Source organism: Rhamphochromis sp. 'chilingali', assembly GCF_963969265.1.
Source record: "Rhamphochromis sp. 'chilingali' genome assembly, chromosome: 15".
Lineage (NCBI taxonomy): Eukaryota > Metazoa > Chordata > Actinopteri > Cichliformes > Cichlidae > Rhamphochromis > Rhamphochromis sp. 'chilingali'.
The window spans coordinates 12,194,029-12,216,265 of record NC_137942.1 but is presented as its reverse complement, the minus strand read 5'-3'; the positions used below and the strand labels follow the sequence as shown (position 1 = coordinate 12,216,265).

Genomic DNA, 22,237 nt, shown 5'->3' with positions numbered 1-22,237 from the left:
GTGCACCTGATTGGTGTAAGTACATACACTATGCTAGGGGTATATTTAAAGAGAAAATGATGGGGTCATTGTTTATTAACTTTCCAGCAGGGCATTTAATAAAATTAGTCATCAACGTACCATGAAGACTTGACAGGTCTCCACACTACACTGTGCTCATCTGTAATGCTGCTCTGTTTCATGTGCTGCAGATTATTGTAAAAATGGAGTGAGACTATAAATGATCCCTGTTTAGTATCAGAAAGCATTATATCCCAATGCTAATATATCTGGAGATAGGCCAATTAACTTATGCTACTACTAATAATAAGATGCACCTTGATGGACCTCCAGTATTTTCCAGATTTTTAATGGAGGACAACAAAGGCATAGGGAGTTTTCTTTTCTGCAGTTGTAAAGATGGCACATGTTTACTTTTCCAAACTCTTGTTTAACCAGAAGTACACACAAATTATTGCTCATGTAAAATATTTGTTGGAGAAAAAAATGTGCCAAACATTTGTCCCTATCTTATTGTAATATATGTGTGTAAGTATGTGTCTTAAAATTTGCTGAGGACATGTGTGTATCCTGTCACATGACTGAAAATGATCAAAACCTGACTGCATTCATACCCTGTTAAAATGCACAGAGAAATTGATATTTTATACAGAAGTCATGTATTTGTGATGGTTTAATTCATCCTTTTTGTTCTTCTAATGGTGTCTGTCTGATTGCAGATTGAATCAAAAGCCAGTGTGTTTATAATTTCTTTTATCCAACCTGTAAAAATGATATGAAATGTGCTGCCGTTATATTTCACATGACGATGTGAAAAAGAAGTTTAACCTTCAGCTTTAAAGGCCTGCAACCTTTGATCATTCTGTCTTATATCACGAGTCTATTGTGCCAGACAGCTTTCACTCTAGCGTGTACAGAATCGGGTGTTGTGTAGTTTCACAGTTGGGTGACGATCCTGAAGACACAGTCTTTGTGATGATGATGGAAGCTAGTGAATATTAGTAATTTTAGTATCAGTGTGACTGTCAGAGAAAAATAAGTAAACCTCATGATAGTCAGGAACTGCCGCTTCGTCCTGCTTCTGCACATGGTGTAACGTGAATGTAGAGATGTGTAATCTCTCTAATTTCTCTCTATTTTATTTTATTATTTTTTTACAGAATGAATGATTTCTTTTTTTCTTTTTAAAGGAAAACAGATCCTTTTTTTTGTTTACCTCGTTTATGTTTTGAAATTTCTCAGGTTGGGATTCAGAAGCCTTTGATTTTTAACAACAAAAGTTTTATGAATTGATAATAGGAAATATGGAAATTTCTACTTGGCCTTTCCTATGCTGTGATGATTAGCATTTCCACAATAAAGAAACTGGCAAACCAAACTGGCCAATACTGCCTCACTTACTGTCCAATGTTTTAATTATATAGCTGAATTGTAACAACAGTTTCCCTTAAAATCTTTTCTCAGGTTTCACTGTATCCAGCACGTTATCTAGCAAGCCTCATACATTTTGGTTTAGAGGGACTATGCTTAAATTTAGGGCTTAATTTATTTCAAGTTAACGACCAAATAATATTACAGAAAAATGCCCAACAATCAAATGACCCCTTCCAACCCCCTTAAAGAACCATGTGGTGACAGTAGAAAGGAAAAACTTGCTTTTAACAGGAAGAAACCTCTGGCAGACACAGGATCTTGGAGGGGCAACAATCTGCTGAAGCCGGCTGTGAGGGGAAAGAGAAAAGAAAAGAGGCATTCGCAGAGATGAGGAGAAAACAAACTATCTCAGAGAAAAGATAAAATCACATGGCAAAAAAAAATGTTCATTGCATCATAGGAAGTTCCTCGGCAGCCTGAGCTTATGGCAGCATATCTAAGAGATGGTTATGATGGGGTCTAGTTATTCAAGACTCGTGTGTGTGCAAGAAGAAATATTTTAGTTTAAATTCTAGAACTAACAAAGTGTCAGTGAAGAGAAGCCAATACGGGAGAAAGGCGGTCTGTGTTCTAGTCCCTTTTGCTACTCCCACTTCAGTGTTTTGGATCAACTGGCTCTCCAGAGATCTTTCAGAGCAACCTGACAATAATGATTAACAATGGTCCAATCTAAGAATAACACATGCATGAACTAGTTTGTCAGCATGTCAGACATACTTCAAAAATGACTACCAGGTTCCTCAAAGTGTTACTGGAGGCTAACTTAACCCTCCACTGCATAGCGTTGCCCTGAGGCAACAAACCACATTTTCATGCCTTACACTACATGAGAGACATCTCCATTAGGAGGCAAGATAAAGATCACTATTTTACATGTTTATGGACTAACCTATTTTACAGGTTAGTGGTTCAATCCCTGGCTCCTCCAGTCTGCATGTCAAGAATGTGAATGTGTATGAATGTAGTTAGGAAGCACTCAGTTAAGCAAAAGTGGGTGAATGTGGCATGTTGTATAGAGCACTTTGAGTAATCTGGGAGAGTAGAAAAGCGCTATATAAAAATCAGTCCATTCACTGTCTGAACAGAGTTTCGGCATGTTACTTTTGCACTGTTTTGCATGTTCTGGCACATGTTGTTATTGCATGGCTTGATTAAGGTACACATTAGGCTGACATCTGGGGCCAGAGCTCAAACTGTTCTGGGCCAGCACAGGGCCAGCAGTGTGTCTACAACTGGCCCGTGGCTGCACACCACCTACAGATGGCCCACATACCGCAATGAATGACGGCCCTTTGGTGGCCCAGACCAGGTTTGTCAAATTTTATGATTGATATATTATTAGGGACCCTAAAGCTCCCCCAAAATAGGGAGAAATATTTTATTCCCCAAAAATAAAAAAGTCATGCTGTAGAGGGATAATGTCATCCAGAGTACATAGACACCAGGTTTCTGAGGTTTTGTCACAATTAAGAAGTAGAAAATTGGAGGTCAGGAATGCCTATAGTATAACGAACCAAGTTGTCTAATCTGGTTTCATAAATAAATACAGCAAGGTACTATTTGCATAGCAATGGAAATGCATGCAGTGTTTTCTAAAGATGTTACCCAGGGAAAACATGTATGAGGTAAAAGGTATTGGTCGCAGCACAGAGCCCTGTGGAACTCTATGTGACGAAGAATCCCTGTTTACATGAACAAAGTGTGGTAATTGGTATTGAAGTACAGAGACAGATACACTGTCAGAAACTATAAGAATATTAGTGACCCACACTAGTGTTACTTTTGTGCTATGATAAACTCTTCAAATGGACTATTTTACATTTTTTTAAAAGGTCTTGACGCATGCTCAATCATCCAGGTAAGTAAATCCCAAAAGATTGATTCTATTCATCTGGAAGTAGCGTTTTCAGTAGAAGAACAGAATCAACTTTTTGGGATTTTTAACAAGTTTCTGTATTAGTCTTATTTGAATTGTTCAAAGAAACCATGTAATTATTCCCGTTGTATTAAAGTGTCCTTGTCTCTTTTTTATTTACTGTGTGAAAATGAACAGAATTCAGATTAAATATCATCTAGATATCTTCTATTCAGATAAAAATAGCAATTTCGTGGTTAAAACTGTGCAGTCTTGGTTTTATTTTGAAGACCGCAAGCGGAAATACGTCTGTCTGCCTCGATAGTCGGAAATATCATATGCACGAATAAAAAAAAACTGTGTCACTTTCAAGGACACCATAAGCAGCCAGTTAATACATTCAAGCTGTTAAAGAAAAGGTTTCTACAGGGCTTGTTTTGTTCGCCTGTAAAGAACACATCGAGGAACTAGACATACAAACGTCAGCGTCAGAAACACTAAATGCTTCCGGCAAGAACCTTCAAAATTAAAGTTTTATAATTGACAGCTGTCGTAAATGATTTTGGCCTCCAGGGGGAGGTGTATGCTCACAGCTATCAGCGCTCATAAGCGAAATAGCAACAATATCAAAAGTTTAAGTAGACAACGGCATCCAAACGTTTCGTAAAAACTAAAGAAACGCTTCATAATATTCATACATTCACAGTACACATTTATATATAATTTAATGACAGTAATGATGTAACTTCGACTCAAAGATCCTGTAAAATGTCAAAATAGCAGACCTCTAATAGACATATCCATGTGATTTTTTTACTACATTTTAACCAAACATTGCTTTACACTCATGTCGTTCTTATTCTTCTTGATTAAACTTTAAAATCCGGACTATGAAGCAGTCGCTCTGGGGAAAGTTGGTGTTTACGAGAAACCTTGAATGCGTCACTGTTCCACCCCTGTTGGGCTGGCACTAAGCTAACTCTACAGCAGCATACCGACACACATACACACAGATACACTGTACCCTTAAACCTTAATAGGCCAATTTAGCCTGTTCGTTACGCAGAAGTAAGAAATATTAAACACTGTCTGTATAGCTGTAACGTCATTTGCGAGTGCACCGTTAGCAGGCTAACGATAGTTGGCTGAAACTCGTGCTCTGGTAAGAATGACTCGCCTTCCATGTTTACTGCGATCTTGATTCAGCTAGCTAGATAGCTAATCAATCTTGAGAAAGAGTAACGGTGTAACTCACTAACATGGGGGATTGCCAGTCAAAGATTCAGCTGCATGTTTCATGAGCTGTCTGATAACTGTCTGATAACTGATTAAGTGGCCACTGGAGTATTAACTGTTATTCGTTATTTGTGTTGCTACAAGTGGAAGATGTTTGACTGCGTCTTGGAGCTAGCAGCTAACGTTAGCGTTTTCTAATGTAATGAATGTTCAAGCTATAATGTGTAGACAGTGTTCAGAAGAAGCAATTTATACAGCTTATACAGTACTGTGCAAAGGTCTCAAGCCAACCCTCGTTTCTTTATATTTTGTTTGGGAAATTGAGAAGGGGTGCAGTGATTTATTGAAACATGTGCAAACACCCATTGAAATACAGTATGTAAGGCAAAACAGAATTTGTATAATTAGCTTGAATGTCTGTATTTTGTATGACTACGTTTATTCTTCAACACAGCCTAAACTTTCTTAGGCGAGTGTGGCTTTCATGTAATTTTCATTAAGTAGTCTGTGGGAATAGTTCTCCAGGCTCTTTGGATGTTGGCTGTCAAGATGATCCCTGCTTCAGTAATTAAAGTTTGAGGTCTGGGGAGGCCAGGCCATGACTGATAGTGTTCCTCTGCTTTTGCTGTGTTTTCGGGATCACTGTCATGCTGAAATATGAAAGCAGCTAGACACTCCAGACTGTATTGCAATTTTCTGATTGTAATTTTCTGGATTCAGAATTCCATCCGCTTTGCCAAGATCAGCAGTTTGCAGCCATAAACTCCCGTAGACATTCACTGTTGTACCTCTCTCCTGGCCGCCTCCATACTTATCGATGATGATTTGAACGAAAAATGTCAAATATGCCATTGAATTTCAGTCCAGACTTTTCTCTCTGTTTCTATTCATTAAGAATGGCTTCTTGACAGCCACTGTTCCACTGAGACTATTTCTGATGAGGCTTCATTGAGCAGTAGATGGCTCGATTGAAGCTTCAGCATGTCTTTAGGTCCCATTTCAGGTCTTTGCTGGATTTTTTATTTTTTCCTATTTTCTAAGGACATGACAAGTATTTGGCGTGTAGCTCCTTGAGAATCACCTTGTTTGTGCAAGGATACTATTTTATAACTGTCAGACTGTGTTATCTTCTTTATAGATGTATCTAAAGAAATGGGAACAAATTGTGTTTTCTGTGACAGGCTGCTGCAGTGTTTAACAAAGTGCCTCAAGACCGTTTTAAACAGATTCTTTGCTAAAGTTCTGTGCCTTTTTTATCCTTGAAATGATTCACAAGTTATTGTTAATTGGGTAAGAAATAAACAAACAAAACAAAGCCCCCTGAAAATAGTCAGAACCAAGGACTTGACTGTAAATTACAGAAAAAAACCCAGCCAATGTGCAAGATTACAAGAAATTTTGGCTCCCTGGATACAAAAAATAAAGAAATAAGTTGTGACTCTAGACTTTTGCATGCCACTGCGTATGTACAATCCATGGTACATGTATAAAGAAGAAAGAGTTTTTTGTCTCTTGTTTTACAGCTGAAAACCTTCCACTGGAGGCTGCTGGACTTGACAGATCCAGCTATGTGAGCTGCTCTGATGTGTGGATTCCTAAATCCATACAGTGCGTGGTTGAGACGGCTCTCAAGCTGGTCTAGAGGACAACACTATTACTGTGACATACATATCCAGCAGACCTGCAGCTGATTTAGCTGAGCAGGTGTATGTTGGTCAAAGTTGTAGCATAACTCCCCAGAGCTGCCTCCATCCTCCCTTCCTCTCCCTCTGCAACCCCTCATAGGACTACTATGCCACTGGGATTGGGAAGAAGGAAGAAGGCGTCCCCGCTGGTCGAGAACGAGGAAGCGGAGCCTATCCGCGCGGGTCTCAATGTGCCAGGTATGGAAGGCATCGATGGTGGGGTCGTCGGGCTGGGAGAAGGCGCCACCTCCGAAGGCCTGCCGCCGCCACCTAACAGCATGCGGCCTCGCCTCATCTTCCACACCCAGCTCGCTCACGGCAGCCCCACAGGCCGCATCGAGGGCTTCAGTAACGTGCGGGAGCTTTACGCCAAGATTGGCGAGGCTTTTGGGATACCACCGTCAGAGGTAAGCCTTCCTGCAGACATTAATGGATTTGAGGATTTATAGATTTGCTCCAGATATGCTTGTGGCAGAATTTACCTGATGTTTGTCTTCCTTCACAGGTTATGTTTTGCACTCTGAACACTCACAAGGTGGACATGGATAAACTATTGGGAGGTCAGATCGGGCTAGAGGACTTTATTTTTGCCCACATTAAAGGCCAGAGAAAGGAGATAGAGGTGTTCAAAGGCGAGGATGCGCTGGGGTTGACGATCACTGATAATGGAGCCGGCTACGCTTTCATCAAGGTGAGGAATGTTTAAGTGATGGAGAAAGTGTTTTTTTATTGACTCAAGCACCACCGGGTAAAGGCGTGACCCTGGAATGAAAGTGAATCAATTACTTGCTGTAGGGAGAAAGCGATGAGCTTAATAGTGAATTGGATTTTTTTTTTGTTTTGATGGTTTTTCAGAGGATTCGTGAGGGCAGCATCATCCACCAGATCCAGGTCATCAACGTGGGGGATATGATAGAGTCGATTAATGGCCACCGCCTTATTGGCTGTCGACACTACGAAGTGGCCAAGATGCTGAAGGAGCTTCCCAAAGGAAAGGAGTTCACCATCAAGCTGGTGGAGCCTCTTAAAGCCTTTGGTAGGTGCTGGAAGAAGATGCTTGAAAACCTAGTTTGAAGGGACCTGTTAGGGCTTTCCTTTTTTCCTATCATTTATAGATATATAGTTTTATATGGTAGGAATTTGGATAAAAATGTTTTTAAAAAATTACATTAGCATATTTCCCCCCAAAAAACAGTCTGGTTTCGGCCTGCTCTTAACACATTGAGGGGTTTTTTTGTACCCTTAGATCTGTAGGATGTCACTGAGGAAGAGACATCCTTTACATATGAGGGGTAGCCAATCAGAAGAAAGCTGGCTTAGAGCGAGGGGGAGGGCAGGTCAAACAGCTAGTTCTAGACAAAGGATTGAAGTTTTTGGCTGTGGCAAGGCCTAATATGAGGTAAATAAAGGTTATTTTGAACAGTGACTTGACACTTCTAATGTAGAGCAACCCCACAGGGTGTACAGGTTTGTTTTTGTGCCAGGATTCTAGGTCTGCGTCTTGGACCCACCTTTTCACTTGCTCTCTTACAAATATATATTTCATCGTGCTAATAACATCCTTATTAGTACATCAGATGTCCTAAACAGAAACCTAGAGTGGTAAACGAACTACGTTTTCAGTTTTCCAGCTCACGGAGTAATCAGAGAGTAATAAAGAGGATGAAGACTGCCGCAGCAGAGGGAGAAATCTTTAATTATTTCTGAAAAGGTTTAATTCTGTTTTGTAGACATGATTAGCCAGAGATCTGGTGGGTCTAGGTCAGCTTCAGGGGTTCAGCTGGGGACCGGCAGAGGAACCCTTCGTCTTCGCTCTAAAGGGCCTGCCACTGTGGAGGAGCTGGTGAGCATGCCTGCAAGACCTGTTAACTAATAACTGGTGGTTGTACTGTTTAAATAAAATGTCCCGTTGTTGCTCTTCTAGCCCTCTGCATTTGAGGAAAAGGCCATCGAGAAAGTGGATGACCTGCTCGAGAGTTATATGGGCATCAGAGACAGCGAGCTGGGTGAGTGTGAGTCCCCGATGGCTCTGTGAGTGTCTCACTTAGCGTGATGTGAGTTAAAAAAGATCTTATGTTTTTTTTCTTCCCCTCAGCGGCTACCATGGTGGAGCTGGGAAAAGACAAAAAGAACCCGGATGAGTTTGCAGAGGCTTTAGATGAAACCCTGGGAGACTTTGCCTTCCCCGATGAGTTTGTTTTCGATGTGTGGGGCGCCATCGGAGACGCTAAGGTCGGGCGGGTTTAACGACAGAACCGAAGCAGAACGACCTGCTTTGCGTGTGTGCTTGTTACACCCACAACATTGAGCACTACTAGAAAACCACAACACTACCGTCATGAGTTTGTTTTTATTCCACTGTGCACTCTTTCTATTTTTTTGAGTTTGTACTGTTTATTTTTGTTTGTTTTTGGGAGACTCATCCTTAAAAATGAGGATAATCCAGTAAATGGGAGAGGAAGGTGACTATGATGACTTCCAAAGTGCTTTTATTTGTCTTCCAGCTGTTCCCAGAAAATACGAGCACGCCAACGAGCATTTCCTTCGACTGCGTCACATGAACCTGCATGTCATTGTTGTAGTTGCTGGCAGTGGACCAAACACGGGGCAGGTTTCTAAAATGGGAGAAATGGCAAAACAGAGGCTGACACAGAGGAGATTGATATGGATCTTTTTTTTTTTTTTTTTTGATTGTTGCACTGTGTTGCACGCGCTGTAAACCAACTACGGAAGTGAGCATGGATTACACTGTACCTGTTGAGCGACTCTGTTATTGCACAAGCATGGGTCTCCCTGAAGTACAGTGTCGTCCTGAAACACTAAATGTTACTGTGATGGATCAGTTTTACAAGCATGTGCTGTTACATTTCTCTCCTCATAATGAATTTTGCTAGTTTTCCTTTTTATTTTTCTTTCTTTTCTTTTTAAGTAAAGGTAAAAGGAGTGTTCTCAGAGAGAAGTCATAGTAAATTGTAGCTCCTGACTAAAAAGACCAGAGGTGTTTGTTTACTGTTAACACATTCCGTGATGTAATGAAGTTAACCGTGCAGACTGTCTTTCACACATTTGACAGTGTTTGAGAAAATCAGTGTTCATTTACTTTCATTGAAGTATGTGCTAGGAGAAAGAGAAGAACGGCGGTCTCCAGCTTGTGGATCGTGTTGACTTGTTATTTTTTTATAGCCGGTGTGTTTTTTATATGAGGTGACGTGATGTCTATTTTAAAACAAGGTTTGCATAACTGACGAATAATGAAAACTTGTGTTGCAGTTTATTATGGAGAGCAGTATTACAGAAGAAGAAAGAAGTGATGAGTTGGAGTAGTTGTGTTTAAAAAAAGAAAAAAAAAGAAAAGACAATAGATCTGCCTTCATTTCTTCTTATTTCTTACATTTTATATACTTTGTTAGAAGTCTGCGTTCTGGTGCGTGCGATTGAAAAATGAGAACACTTGAAGCAGAATGGGACCAAATGAGTTTCATCTCCTGCAGTCGTTTGTTCACTGAAAGGAAAAAAATACAGCGGCAATGTTGCGCCAGCTACTTGGTTTAGGTAAACACACGTCTTAAAGAACTCTGGGTGTTTAGCCTTTTCTGTATATCCAAATGTATGAAGCTATTTTGTAGTTTTGTTTGATTCTTTCAGAGTTCATGGATACCTAAATGGGTTATGATGCTAGAATACTGTAAAACTAAGGAGAAGACATTATTTTGATGGCTTTGTATTACACCGGTGTCAGTGTCCAAATATAATGCAATAACCTCCACACAGCAGCCGTCCTTCTGTTTCTTCTTTCATCAACTTAGCACAACAAACTGCCCCGTGGCGTCTGGTCTGAAAAATCTTGATTTGGATGAGTTTATTCAACACTTTGAGCCACTATTGTGAAACAAAGAGACAAAACTGCAACAAACCCGTAGTCTTTTCCAAGATTCTGAGAAACCGTGCCCGAGAGCACTTTCTGTGTTTGTGTTTCTTCTCGCTCCTGTGTCTTCTTGAAATATAAATGACATTTAACTAGACAGTGAACTAGGTGTCAGCAGGTAATAAGATCTCCCTGGGTCAACATGATAGTGCTGGTCAAGCTCAGCAAGGTCACTTACAGGCCTCAATGGAGGGAGGTGACAAACTGAAGAGCCGCCGATGTTCCTGCCACTTTATAAAGGGGCTTTTTCAGCATTTCTTTAATAGGATTTTCAGATGAGTTACTGCAGTTCAAACATTGCAGACAGGCCAAGTCTCACTAAAAAGTGCAAAGAAAGTCTATGAGACCAAACGTCAAATATAATTGCAATTAACAATAAATATTTTGTTAAACGTGACACTAAATTTGAAGCATGAAGATGAGACAATGACAGTACAAATGAGGAAAAAAACATTGTATTTAATGAAATGAGTAACAAGAGTGTGTGTGTGCGCGCTGCACATGCAAGGATGTCCTCTGTAACTATGAATGTCAGACATGGTGATGTATGAGGCTCTAGAAAATGATATTACTGAGAGGAGATATAGATGGAGAGATGTCATAAATAACTAAATAAGAATGACTAATAATAACAAAGATAATGATAATAAGGACAGTAATAGTAAATACATAAATAAAAGGAACAGAGAAATAGGGTTATGCATAATAATTGAGTAAAAACTATATCTGTAATTGGCTTGGATTTGGCCTTCCTCGCCACATCACCTGCTCCAGAGGGTCCCAAGAATGACAATAATAGCAAAATTACTTGTTTTGCTATTATTATACTTCAAGCTTATTTTTATTCGAGGTTTGTGAGTACACAATGTCTTTGTTCTAGTTTGAACAACAGACCTTTTACCAGGTAAGTGTTACCTTACCTGGTAAAAGCTTAAAGTTTAACTTTGGTTCACTATTACGACCTTTTTTCTACATAGAAGAATTTTCAATAGGCTGGACTGTGTCCAGTTTCCTAAGCTTCCCTGAGGCTAACAAATGAGGGGTGGTGACATGTCCTGTATTTACTACAAGCGAGGTAAACAAGTTCTTCAAGTCCCTGTTGCTCTATAACCTTGGTTGCTCATAAACTGTGTCCAGACTGCTCTCTGGACTCCCTGCAGGGTACTTACAGACAGCAGCTCCCCCTCCCACACACCCTACATCAAGAACCATGGCGTTGCGCCCACGCGCTTCCTCCCAGCCTTTAAAGCTTACCTTCTTTCAGAATTCTAAGCTAAATTCGTTCCTGCGACCTCGAGCTGTTTCGTCACAGTCAGGCTCCATGCTGGAAGATGAGCTCTCCTGTCCTATATGCTGTGAAATCTTCAAGGACCCGGTAGTGCTCAAGTGCAGCCACAGTTTCTGTCGGGCCTGTCTTCAGCAGTTCTGGAACAAGAAGAAGGCCAGGCGTGAATGTCCTGTCTGCAGGAGGAAGTGCTCGCTGACTGAGCCCACAGTCAGCTTGGCTCTGAAGAATGTGGCCGAAACCTTCCTGAAGGAGCACGGGTGCAGGGGAGCCACAGCGGGAACTGGGGCTGGTGATACAGGGAAACAAGCAGTGACAGTGGATTTTAAGTGCAGTACACATGAGGAAGTTCTCAAACTCTTCTGTCTGGATGACTTTGAAGTCCTGTGCTGTGTGTGTCACACCTCCAAGAAGCACCTCGGACATCGAGTGTGTCCCATAGAAGAAGGTGCTCAGGATCTTAAGGTATTGTACTTTTGTTCCCTTTCCTGTTACCCACATCCAGCTTTAGCAGATGTCTACTCCGCACAGATCCTTGTTATGCTGGAAGGAGTTAAAAGGGAGTTCTTCCTTCCTGCTATCACCAAGCGCTTGCTTATAGAGGTTCACATAATAATTAGAGCTCTCTCTTGTATAGTATGCGGTTTTCACCTTATGAAATAAGCACCTGCTATTCTTAATTGGAGCTACATAAATACAGTTGAACTATTTGCCATTTAAGCAAACTACCTTTGACCTTTTAGTCCTCCTTTGAAAATGTCACTTTACTGCTTTCAAATTGAAGAAGGTGATACTTTTGCAAACTGAGAAAACTGTTAACATTGTTCAATGTACAATAAGATAAATATGACTCTTTATCCTCGCTCTTCAGGCAGAGCTGAAAAATGAGCTGATTCCTCTGAAGAAAAACCTGCGTTGCCTCTATGAAGCCAAGCAGGAGTGTGATGACACAACTGTGCATATCAAGGTATCAATAAACACTCAGATACCACGAAACACTAGAGGACATTGAAGTTGACGTAACAGTGACTGAAGTTGAGCAGTGCAATGTTAAGTGTGTAAATATGTCAGCTAATGTCTCAGAGCAGGTGAAATATACTTCTCAAAAAAGTTAATGTCTAACATCAAATCAGATAAACTTCCAGGATACTGATCTGGTCAGTTAAGTAGCAGAGAGGGTTGATGGTCAGTTTCAGTTGCCTTGGTGCTAATTAGATTAACAACAGGTACTCTAGATGGGCAACAGTGAAACAACCATCCAAAAACATGGTTTTAAAAGTGGAGGCCACTGACATTTGTTCCATTCTTTTCTGGTTTTCAATAGTTTTGCATTTGTCTAGGGTCAGTGTCACTACTTGTAGCTTGAGGCAATACCCGGATTGTGCAGATTGCACAGGTAGTCCGGATCCTCCAGGATGGTACATCAATGTGCCATTTTCAGGTTTGCTGTCTCTCCCGGCGCAGTCTCAGTAGCGTGAAGGAGATTCCAGGAGAGAGGACGTTATTCTAGGAGAGGTGGACAGAGCCGTAGAAAGTCCTTAACCTGTCAGCAGGACCGCTATTTGCTCGTTTCAGAATCAGAATGGGGTTTATTGCCAAATGTTGAGCAGGTTTACAACATTAGGAAATTGCTGCGGTGCTTCAGTGCAAACATGGTGTCATAAATAACACTTAAATAGACATGGAAAAAATAAAAGTAGGGATAAGAATTAAAAGTGCTACGTAGAAAGATATATACATGAGTGCAGGTGGTGATCAGTGCCAAACATGGAATGATACAGTGAACACAGCGTAGGGTCATGTGTTAGTGGCGGGGACAGTCATATGGTTATTGTTCATGTGTCCAACAGCAGAGGGGAAGAAACTGTTCTTATGGCGAGAGGTTCTGGTGCGAATGGACCGGAGCCTCCTGCCTGAGGGGAGCAGGTCAAACAGACTGTGTCCAGGGTGAGAAGGGTCAGCTGAGATCCGAGCTGCACGCCGCAATGTCCTGGAGGTGTACAGGTCCTGCAAAGATGGGAGTCTGCAGCCAATCACCTTCTCAGCAGAGCGCACAACACGCTGCAGTCTCTGTTTGTCCCTGATAGTGGCTCCAGCGTACCACACGGTGATGGAGGAGGTGAGGATGGACTCGATGATTGCAGTGTAGAATTGCATCATCGTCCGTGTTGGCAGGTTGAATTTCTTCAGCTGCCTCAGGAAGTACATCCTCTGCTGGGCTTTCTTGATGACGGAGGTGATGGTGGGCTCCCACTTCAGGTCCTGGGTGATGGTGGTACCCAGGAAGTGGAATGAGTCCACAGAGGTGATGGGGGTGTCAGTCAGGATGATGGGGGGGAGTGGGGCTGTGTGCTTCCTGAAGTCCACAATAATCTCCACTGTCTTCTGGGCATTCAGCACCAGGTTGTTGTGGCTGCACCAGGACACCAGACGTTCAACCTCCCTCCTGTAGGCAGACTCGTCCCCGTCCGAGATGAGCCCAATAACGGTGGTGTCATCTGCAAACTTGATTAGCTTGACAGACTGGTGGGTGGAGGTGCAGCAGTTGGTGTACAGGGAGAAGAGCAGAGGAGAAAGAACACAGCCCTGAGGGGAGCCGGTGCTGATGGTCCGGGAGTCCGAGACATTCTTTCCCAGCCTCACATGCTGCTTCCTGTCCGTCAGGAAGTCAGTGATCCACCGACAGATGGGATCAGGCACATTCATCTGGGAAAGCTTGTCTCGGAGATGGTCTGGAAGGATGGTGTTGAAGGCAGAGCTGAAGTCCACAAACAGGATCCTGGCGTAGGTTCCTGGGGAGTCCAGATGCTGCAGGATGAAGTGTAGGGCCATGTTGATGGCGTCGTCTACAGACCTGTTGGCTCTATATGCAAACTGCAGGGGGTCCAGGAGGGGGGCCGTGAGGGTCCTGAGATGGGAGAGAACTAGGCGCTCAAAGGACTTCATGACCACAGATGTCAGAGCCACGGGTCTGTAGTCATTTAGTCCAGTGATCCTAGGTTTCTTGGGGACAGGGATTATGGTGGAGGACTTGAGGCAGGCAGGCACATGACATGCCTGCAGTGAGGAGTTGAAAATGCCAGAAAACACTGGGGCCAGCTCGTTTGCACAGTGTCTGAGGGTGGCAGGAGACACGCCGTCTGGGCCGGGAGCTTTCCGAGCATTCAGGTTCTTAAACTGCTTCCTCACATCTGCTTCATGAATATGAAGAGTTGTGGTGGGAGGAGGTGGTGTGAAATCCTCTTTTGTGTGGGGTGAGGAGGGGGGTGTTGTTGGTGAACGGTTTGAAGGTGGTGATGGCTCTATGGAGGGGGGAGAGGTGGGGGAATTAGTGTCCAAAGTGTCTCTATTGTTGGGGCCGTTGGAGGTGTGAAGGCTGCCTGATGGCTCGTCAAAACGACAGTAGAAGTCATTAAGGATGTTGGCCAAGAGCAAGTCATCAGTGGAGTGGGGGGTTTTAGGCTTGTAGTTTGTGATATTCCTAAAACCTTTCCACACAGAGGCCGAGTCATTGAGCAAAGAGGAACAGGATGAGCACTGCCAGAGTCCTACGAAATAACCTCCAGCAGCCCACTGGTGTGAATGTCATGATGAAACAATCATGTTTAGGGAGTGGCACCATTGGCTAGGCAGTGGCAACACGAAGGAACTGATACCACTGACTGACCCTCACTCTCGCCTAACATAAATCCAACAGAACACTTCTGGGACATTATGTTTTGGTATGAGCTGGTGGGTTGCACCTCAAGTCCCTTTTGAGGAAGTATGGATAAAGAAAGAAAATTAGACTAGAAATGAATTTTTACATTGATCCATATTCCCATGTGTAGAACCAGACTCAGGCCACAGAAAAGCAGATCAAAGAGGAGTTTGAGGAGCTGCGGGAGTTTCTCCGGAGGGAGGAGGAGGAACGGCTGGCCACTCTGCAGAAAGACGATAAGGAGAAGAAAGAGCTAGTGAAGAAGAAGTCTGACAGCATCGCCAGAGATATCCTCACCTTCTCCCATGCTGTCATTGCCATTGAGAACGAGATTGCATCCAGTGATGTTAATTTCCTTCAGGTGAGCAGATCTTAACGGTTTTCCGCATCACATCCATGCCACGAAACACACTGCTTATAACTCTTTCTTTCCTTATTTCAGAATTATACAAACACAAAGAAAAGGTAGGAGGTTTAAAAAAGTATTTGGCAGCGTCATGCCAGCTTCAACGCTAGTGATTCAGCACTACTTTCTTTTTGTGTTTCTTTTACCTCTCACAGAGCACAGATCCTACCCAAGAATCCAGAAAAAGTCTCAGGTGCTCTTATAAATGTGACCAAGCATGTCAGTTCCCTCAAGTACCACGTGTGGGAGAAAATGGTGGATCTGGTTCAGTACAGTAAGAACTCACGTGACTCTGTGACACATTCTTGTATACATCACCAAGGAAGATTTTTTTTTTCTTTTAGAGATCTTTGCATTTAAACAGTTCAACGTATCTCAAATTTCTTTCTTCTTCTTAATCACCGACTATGTGTAATCTTTTAGCACCCATCACCTTGGATCCTAACACTGCCTACTCCTGGTTATCCCTCACCTCGGATTTGACCAGTGTGGCCAACAGCGGATCCCTGCAGCAACTCCCGGACAATCCTGAACGGTTTGGTCATTTTGTGTTTGTTCTGGGCTCAGAGGGTTTTACATCAGGCCGTCACGCCTGGGAGGTAGAGGTGGGCGACAAAGTGGAGTGGATGCTCGGGGTGGTCAAAGAGTCCATTGACAGGAAGGGCCGCATCTCGGGCTGTCCCGAGGGCGGCTTTTGGATGATCTCATACTTTGAGGGGGAGTACTCAGCCATGACAAGGCCCAGCACCCCGCTGCATCTGGAGGGGAAGCTAACTCGAGTAAGGGTGCAGCTGGACTACGACTCTGGAGAGGTCATCTTCTCCAACCCTGTCAATATGACACCCATCTACACTTTCAATGACTTCTTCACTCAGAAGTTGTACCCCTTCTTCTGCCCTGGTGCTAACATCAACGGAAACAACCCCAAACCTCTTAAAATCTGCCCCGCCAAGGTGGCTGTGTGGAACAGCGCGACGTGGTGATTAGTGAGGACCTTAGAAAGGACATCAGTAGAATTGAAATTCATTATATGACCCAAGTGTGAATCAAATGATTAAGCAAATTATGTCAGTGCATGATTGTTGGTAAAATGAGCACGACACAAGCTGAGTGATGACAGCAGTAATTGGTTTATTTCACTTGGGTTCATTTAGTGATTGACTGCAGGTTACGAAGCCAAAAGAGGCTCTTTAGAGTGAACAAGGGGACGCAGTTGCAATAATTATGCAGCAAGGCTCCATTATACTTCTCAGCCAGGCAGGCTGTCACACTAAGCATCTCCTGCCTACTGTCATGAACATCAATATCCCCCTAGTGGTTCCTCACACTGGAACACAATTATTTTCACTTCTAGTTCAGAAAAACACAAACAACCTCATGCGAGTGTCACAGATGATTTAAGTTTTGCTTTTCCCCCCGCCCGGTTCAAATGTGACACAGATCTGTCATTCACTGCCGGTATAATCATTAGAACACACACTTTCACTCATCTGACCTGGACTTTTTTCATACGTGATCATTCTGAATTTAATGGCTTTGCAACAACTGTTTTATAAAATATTATACAGTTTTAGTTTATCTGACTAAGTGTGTCTTTAAGTCTTTAAGTTTTGTACAGTGACTCCTGCAACAGCTTGTTTTCCATGCAATGATGACGCATACACGCAACCATTGTTTGTATAAATGCTGAACATAATTGCTTGGTAATTGTCCTTAATTAATAAAATGATCATATTCTGAGACCACTCTTGTCCCTCTACATTATTTTATTGCGTCCTTTATACAAGATGTAACTGGAAACTTGATCTCCTCTTCTCCACACATGGAACTGCCAGGTTGTGACACTGAAAAGGCTGTTTTGTCCTCTCCTGTCGGAGAGGAGAAGGCTGGTACAAAAATGTCAGTGCAGAGGTTACATGTTAGTAAGATCAAGCTTTTGGGTGGCAGATCACTTACCTTTATGCTGCAAAAAGAAATGGTAGGGATGATGATGCATGCGATTTTAGATCTTCTTCTAAAGGGGAAATGCAATCTAATGATGAGGACCAGAAGGAGCAAGAGTTAAAGTCTGCTTTTTCTAATTTAAAAAATACAAGACAGCTTTAGATGTAGTATTTTATCCTCCTCAGTCCTTATTTTGATGCTCAACATTATTGTGGACTTTAGTCTGCATGTTCTCTAGCCTGCCACCCTGCAGGGGGCCTTTGGTCAGAACCCCTGCTTTGTTAATCAGCAGGTTGAGACCCACTGTATTCACCAGGGAGACCTCCTGCTGGGTGTACTGTTTTATGCAACAAAGGTCAGTGGCGTCTGACAGAGAAAGAAAGAAAGTGGAGCATCAGGGGCGGTCAATAGTGAACAGTCAGATAAATATCAGAACAGTGGGCTAGTGGTGGAGGCGGGGCCTGTTTGTTCCCTGGTATGTACAGACTATAACAGGAGAACATCCAATGATCAGGCATAACATGACCACTAAAATGTAGCGTGAATAACACTCAGTATTTGTTCATCATGGCGGGATTTATTAGGGAGCAAATGAACTTTGTTCTCAAAATTGATGTGTCACAAGCAGGGAAAATGGGCTGTTTGTCAGAGCATCTTCAAACCTGAAGCTCCTGTGGGGTGTTCCCAGTCCACAGAGGTGAGTATCTATCAAAAGTGGTCCAAGGAAGGGACAATGGGGAGCCAGGGTTCACTGATAAACATGGAGAGTGAAAGCTGACCCATTTGGTCCAATTCTAGAGATAAGCTAACGTAGCAAATTTCTGTAAAAGTTAATGGTGGTTCTGGAGATGTCAGAATACATAGTGTATCGTAGTTTGTCGTGTATAGGGCTACATAGCACAGACCAGTGTCCGTGTAGCCCGTGCTGACCCGTCCCAACAATGGGCACAACTGGACCATAAAAAGGAGCACAATAATGACTTTGAGAAGCTGACTTCAATTCAATTCAATTCAATTTTATTTATATAGCGCCAAATCACAACAAAAGTTGCCTCAAGGCGCTTCATAGATACAGAGAAAAACCCAACAATCATATGACCCCCTATGAGCAAGCACTTTGGCGACAGTGGGAAGGAAAAACTCCCTTTTAACAGGAAGAAACCTTGGGCAGAACCAGGCTCAGGGAGGGGCGGAGCCATCTGCTGCGACCGGTTGGGGTGAGAGAAGGAAGACATGCTGTGGAAGAGAGACAGAGGTTAATAACAGATATGATTCAATGCAGAGAGGTCTAATAATACATAGTGAGTGAGAAAGCTGACTGGAAAGGAAAAACTCAATGCATCATGGGAATACCCCGGCAGCCTACGTGTATTGCAGCATAACTAAGGGAGGATTCAGGGTCACCTGGTCCAGCCCTAACTATATGCTTTAGCAAAAAGGAAAGTTTTAAGCCTAATCTTAAAAGTAGAGATAGTGTCTGTCTCCCGAATCCAAACTGGAAGCTGGTTCCACAGAAGAGGGGCCTGAAAACTGAAGGCTCTCCCTCCCATTCTACTTTTAAATACTCTAGGAACAACAAGTAAGCCTGCAGAGCGAGAGCGAAGTGCTCTAATAGGGTGGCATCCAAATTCCCCAGATCTAAATCCAAGTGAGCATCTGTGGAATGTAGTGTGTAAACAAGTCTGATCCATGGAGGGCCATTTGCTGCCGGTAGCACTGGAACATTCAAGGTGGATGGAATAATGAAAGAGGAGGACTACCTCAAAATTCTTTGACGTCACCTCAAACCAACAGCTAGATTGTTGACATGTAAACACATTTGGATGTCCCAGAAGAACATTGATCCTATTCACATCAAAACTGGTTTTGAAGGCTTCTGGACTACATCCCACAGTGGAAAAAAACAGTTCAAAGAAACCATTAAAAAACAAAAATATCAAGATATTCATGTATGTAAACTTCTGAACACAGATGCTGTAGTGCCCTCACTCAGTTGGACAACAGGATGCTTCTTTTGTCACCGTTTCCTGTGTCTGTAAATACATAGAAAGAAATGTAAACAATCACAAGATGCAATCCATCAGTTATACTATTTTTTTGTCTTAGCTGCATTTTTGCTCCATCTCCTGTGACATCATTTTAAACACATTTTCTATTACAGTTAGGGAGCAGTTTACTGCGACTCCTATAAAGTGGCACAAAGGTTTAGGGCTGTTACCTCAGCTGTGGATTCATCTGACTTCCTGCAACAGTTTTCTCACTGGGTGGGGGTCCTCTGTTGTCTCCAGTGTTAAGCATGCTGACTGGCTGAAGCTCCATTTCCTCTGCCTCAGTTTGCACAGTTTAAGCTTTCTCATTCAGCCTCAGCTGACTGTTTAGTCTTTAGCCTGGACACACCCATGTTTGTTCTGTCGCTATGCCTGCATAATATCCATTCAATATGACAAGTAAAGCATGTGCACATGGGCCCTATTTTGAGGCTTTTCCAAGATAAAATAAACTTCAGAGCAAGAAAAGACACATATAATGGCAAATAAAAGAACCCAGACATGATGATGGTGATAACGTGTAAAACATGCTGGATGAGGAGGAGGATGAGGAGGAGTGTGATTCGTGTTAGTCTTTTTTTCCAAAGCCCAACAAGAACAACATGTGCAAAGCAATGAAAACAAAGGGCTTCGTGGTTATGAAAAGAAAGGAACTCACCCAGTGAGATGACCGTTGGTTAAAAACACACTGTCCACATTAACTTAACTACCAGCACAGACACGAGGGGCCGTGGTAGACTTATGTAAGCCATATGGGTGCGCAGACCAACTACTAAAACACATGCAGCAGTATTATGCAGTTGTACGTGAGCTCGGTGACATTACAGTAGATGATTTAGGGCCATTTAGTGTGACTCATGCACAGTGTTGATGTAGCACAGCAAAAATAGCTTCTGAATGTGAGCTCAGTAAACCACACAAAAGACTGTCAGACAATTAAACGATTCATTTAGATAAGAAAATAATGTGAAAGCACTGATGTCAAGTAGTTTTCATCAACTGTGTTAAGCGCTTAGATTCCGTGTCTGGCATTACAAACTAATAAAAAAACAGCAACAAAGCAATGACAAGCTGTATGGAATGCCTTTAATATATACATATTTCCACCTGTTATAATGGCACTGAAGCTACAGCAGTGGTGTTGGCAGGGATTTGTATTCCCGGCACATGATTGCGCCATTTCTGTGTGAAACGGCGCACTCTGAATATCTGGCAAAAGATTTACAGAGGCTTGCAAATCCTTGATAAACAAACGGCATAAATGTCCACAGTAACAAATGATTTACTCTTCAAAAGAGGAAAAAAATTAACCTCGGGTGTGGAGAGTGATCTGAACAGCACGCCGTTCACTTGTTTTGAGAGGAATAATCTTCTTCGGAAACCAAATTGCACAATAGGTTTAAAACCTAAAGAAATGTCTTGTGAAGGTGGATATTTATAGCAGCGTGCAATAAATATAGCAACAAAAATATATATATATTGTGAGGCTTATAATTTAGCTTCAAAACGGACAGTCTCTCAAATTGATGTTTATAGGCTTCACAATGGTCGTATTTCTTGCAGGGCTCGTCGTAAACTGGATGGCATGACACTGGAGTCTCTGTACCTTTTATTCTGTCCGTCCCCTGCCTCTCTAACATGCGTGTCAGCAAAAGCAAGCTGGCAGCAGGACGGCTCACACTGACACTGACACAAGCAGAGGGAGGTTTCGGGAAGAAAAACAACAAATGTGGGTCCGATTTGTTCAGAGAGGACTCGCATATGTATATTTAAAAAACTATGAGAAACTCAGACAACAGTGTGACCGAATGCCCTGCACTGATGATATAAGCTTGCTGTCCATTATTGAGACTGGTGCTCTTTGGATTCCTCCGCTGCTGGTGAGCGTAAACTGAGTGTGTGAGCGAGAGGTTAACAAAAAGAAAACCCCAAAACGACCCCCTCCCAGAAAATCTCACGAGGGAGGGGTGCAGACTGTGGTGTCTTCTTGAAATACATCGAACGACAAAAGTGTGACAACACGGGAAAGGACATAACAACACATCCCTTGACTTTCATTTGGCAGCAGCTTCCTTTGGCTGTCCGGGTTTGAAATTGGCAGTGTCTTGCTTTCGATCCATAAGCATACGCACGCGTACTCACTCACACGGTGCAGCCATACATACTCACAGACATACATACAGTACATGATGCAGTACATAACATGCACGTACACAGATATAAATACGTAAAGGTTTTCTTTAAATGCACTTCTGTGTCCGCAGCTCTCTGCTTTGAAAATAGGAAGGTGCATAAATAAAACATTCCTATTATAGAAAAGGTCCATGCATGCCTGGCACCTCTGGGTTTGCTGAGACTGAATGTGGAGGAAATATGAGGGCTGTGTGCCATCTGGCTGTATCCCCTCATATCTCACCACTTCATAAATTATGCTTCTTCTTCGTGATTGTGTCGTTTGACTCTCGGGCAGTGTTTTGGACAGTACATTAGTCTCTCTCGCTCTCTCTCTCTCTGTCTTTATTTATTTATTTATTCATTGTCCTTCACAGATGGGTGCTGTCCTGCGTATCGAACCTGTGGCTCTCTGAGAGCCCGGTGCTGCACTTCCTGCTGCTCCCTTGATTAGGTACCAAGGAGAGGGGGTCTGGCCTGATCAGGTACCTGGAGATGGGACAGAGGACAGATAGACCACAGTAGTATTTGTCATTTTTAGTGCTGG

The 22,237-nt window shown here is 42.6% G+C and overlaps 3 protein-coding genes across 5 annotated transcripts in view; 2 read left to right on the top strand and 1 right to left on the bottom strand.

The window, feature by feature from the left end:
* Window positions 1–4,248: 4,248 nt before the first annotated feature.
* gipc1 (GIPC PDZ domain containing family, member 1) lies at window positions 4,249–9,710 on the top strand. Of its 2 annotated transcripts, none has more exons than XM_080904903.1 (7): window positions 4,249–4,451; window positions 6,311–6,617; window positions 6,716–6,901; window positions 7,066–7,246; window positions 7,941–8,053; window positions 8,135–8,216; window positions 8,306–9,710. In XM_080904903.1, the coding sequence occupies exons 2-7, from the start codon at window positions 6,318–6,320 to the stop codon at window positions 8,455–8,457; spliced, it is 1,014 nt and encodes a 337-aa protein (XP_080761029.1). In that variant the 5' UTR covers window positions 4,249–4,451; window positions 6,311–6,317; the 3' UTR covers window positions 8,458–9,710. The 2 variants fall into 2 exon arrangements, with proteins under 2 accessions (XP_080761029.1, XP_080761028.1); XM_080904902.1 differs by having other exon boundaries at window positions 6,049–6,617.
* A 156-nt stretch (window positions 9,711–9,866) lies between these two features.
* On the top strand, window positions 9,867–17,261 carry LOC308411119 (E3 ubiquitin-protein ligase TRIM39-like). Its single transcript, XM_080904873.1, has 6 exons — window positions 9,867–11,885; window positions 12,292–12,387; window positions 15,251–15,481; window positions 15,563–15,585; window positions 15,682–15,800; window positions 15,950–17,261. Exons 1-6 carry the CDS (start codon window positions 11,346–11,348, stop codon window positions 16,507–16,509), a joined length of 1,569 nt encoding a protein of 522 aa, XP_080760999.1. The 5' UTR covers window positions 9,867–11,345; the 3' UTR covers window positions 16,510–17,261.
* A 4,170-nt stretch (window positions 17,262–21,431) lies between these two features.
* Window positions 21,432–22,237, bottom strand: part of kcnt2b (potassium sodium-activated channel subfamily T member 2b) — a 45,207-nt gene continuing 44,401 nt past the window's right edge. For both annotated transcript variants that reach the window (XM_080904862.1, XM_080904863.1), the window contains exon 30: window positions 21,432–22,179. In XM_080904862.1, the coding sequence (XP_080760988.1) occupies window positions 22,062–22,179 (118 nt within the window). In that variant the 3' untranslated portion in view covers window positions 21,432–22,061. The remainder of the gene's footprint in view (window positions 22,180–22,237) is intronic.

What these genes read in the sequence shown, in the direction of transcription:
- gipc1 (XM_080904903.1), top strand. Translation starts at nt 6,318, where the DNA reads ATGCCACTGGGATTGGGAAGAAGGAAGAAGGCGTCCCCGCTGGTCGAG. An exon ending in TTGGGATACCACCGTCAGAG is followed by an intron (nt 6,618 to 6,715) that starts GTAAGCCTTCCT and finishes CTTCCTTCACAG; the next exon opens with GTTATGTTTTGCACTCTGAA. An exon ending in CTGCCACTGTGGAGGAGCTG is followed by an intron (nt 8,054 to 8,134) that starts GTGAGCATGCCT and finishes TTGCTCTTCTAG; the next exon opens with CCCTCTGCATTTGAGGAAAA.
- LOC308411119 (XM_080904873.1), top strand. Translation starts at nt 11,346, where the DNA reads ATGGCGTTGCGCCCACGCGCTTCCTCCCAGCCTTTAAAGCTTACCTTC. An exon ending in ACACAACTGTGCATATCAAG is followed by an intron (nt 12,388 to 15,250) that starts GTATCAATAAAC and finishes TCCCATGTGTAG; the next exon opens with AACCAGACTCAGGCCACAGA. An exon ending in GGTGGATCTGGTTCAGTACA is followed by an intron (nt 15,801 to 15,949) that starts GTAAGAACTCAC and finishes GTAATCTTTTAG; the next exon opens with CACCCATCACCTTGGATCCT.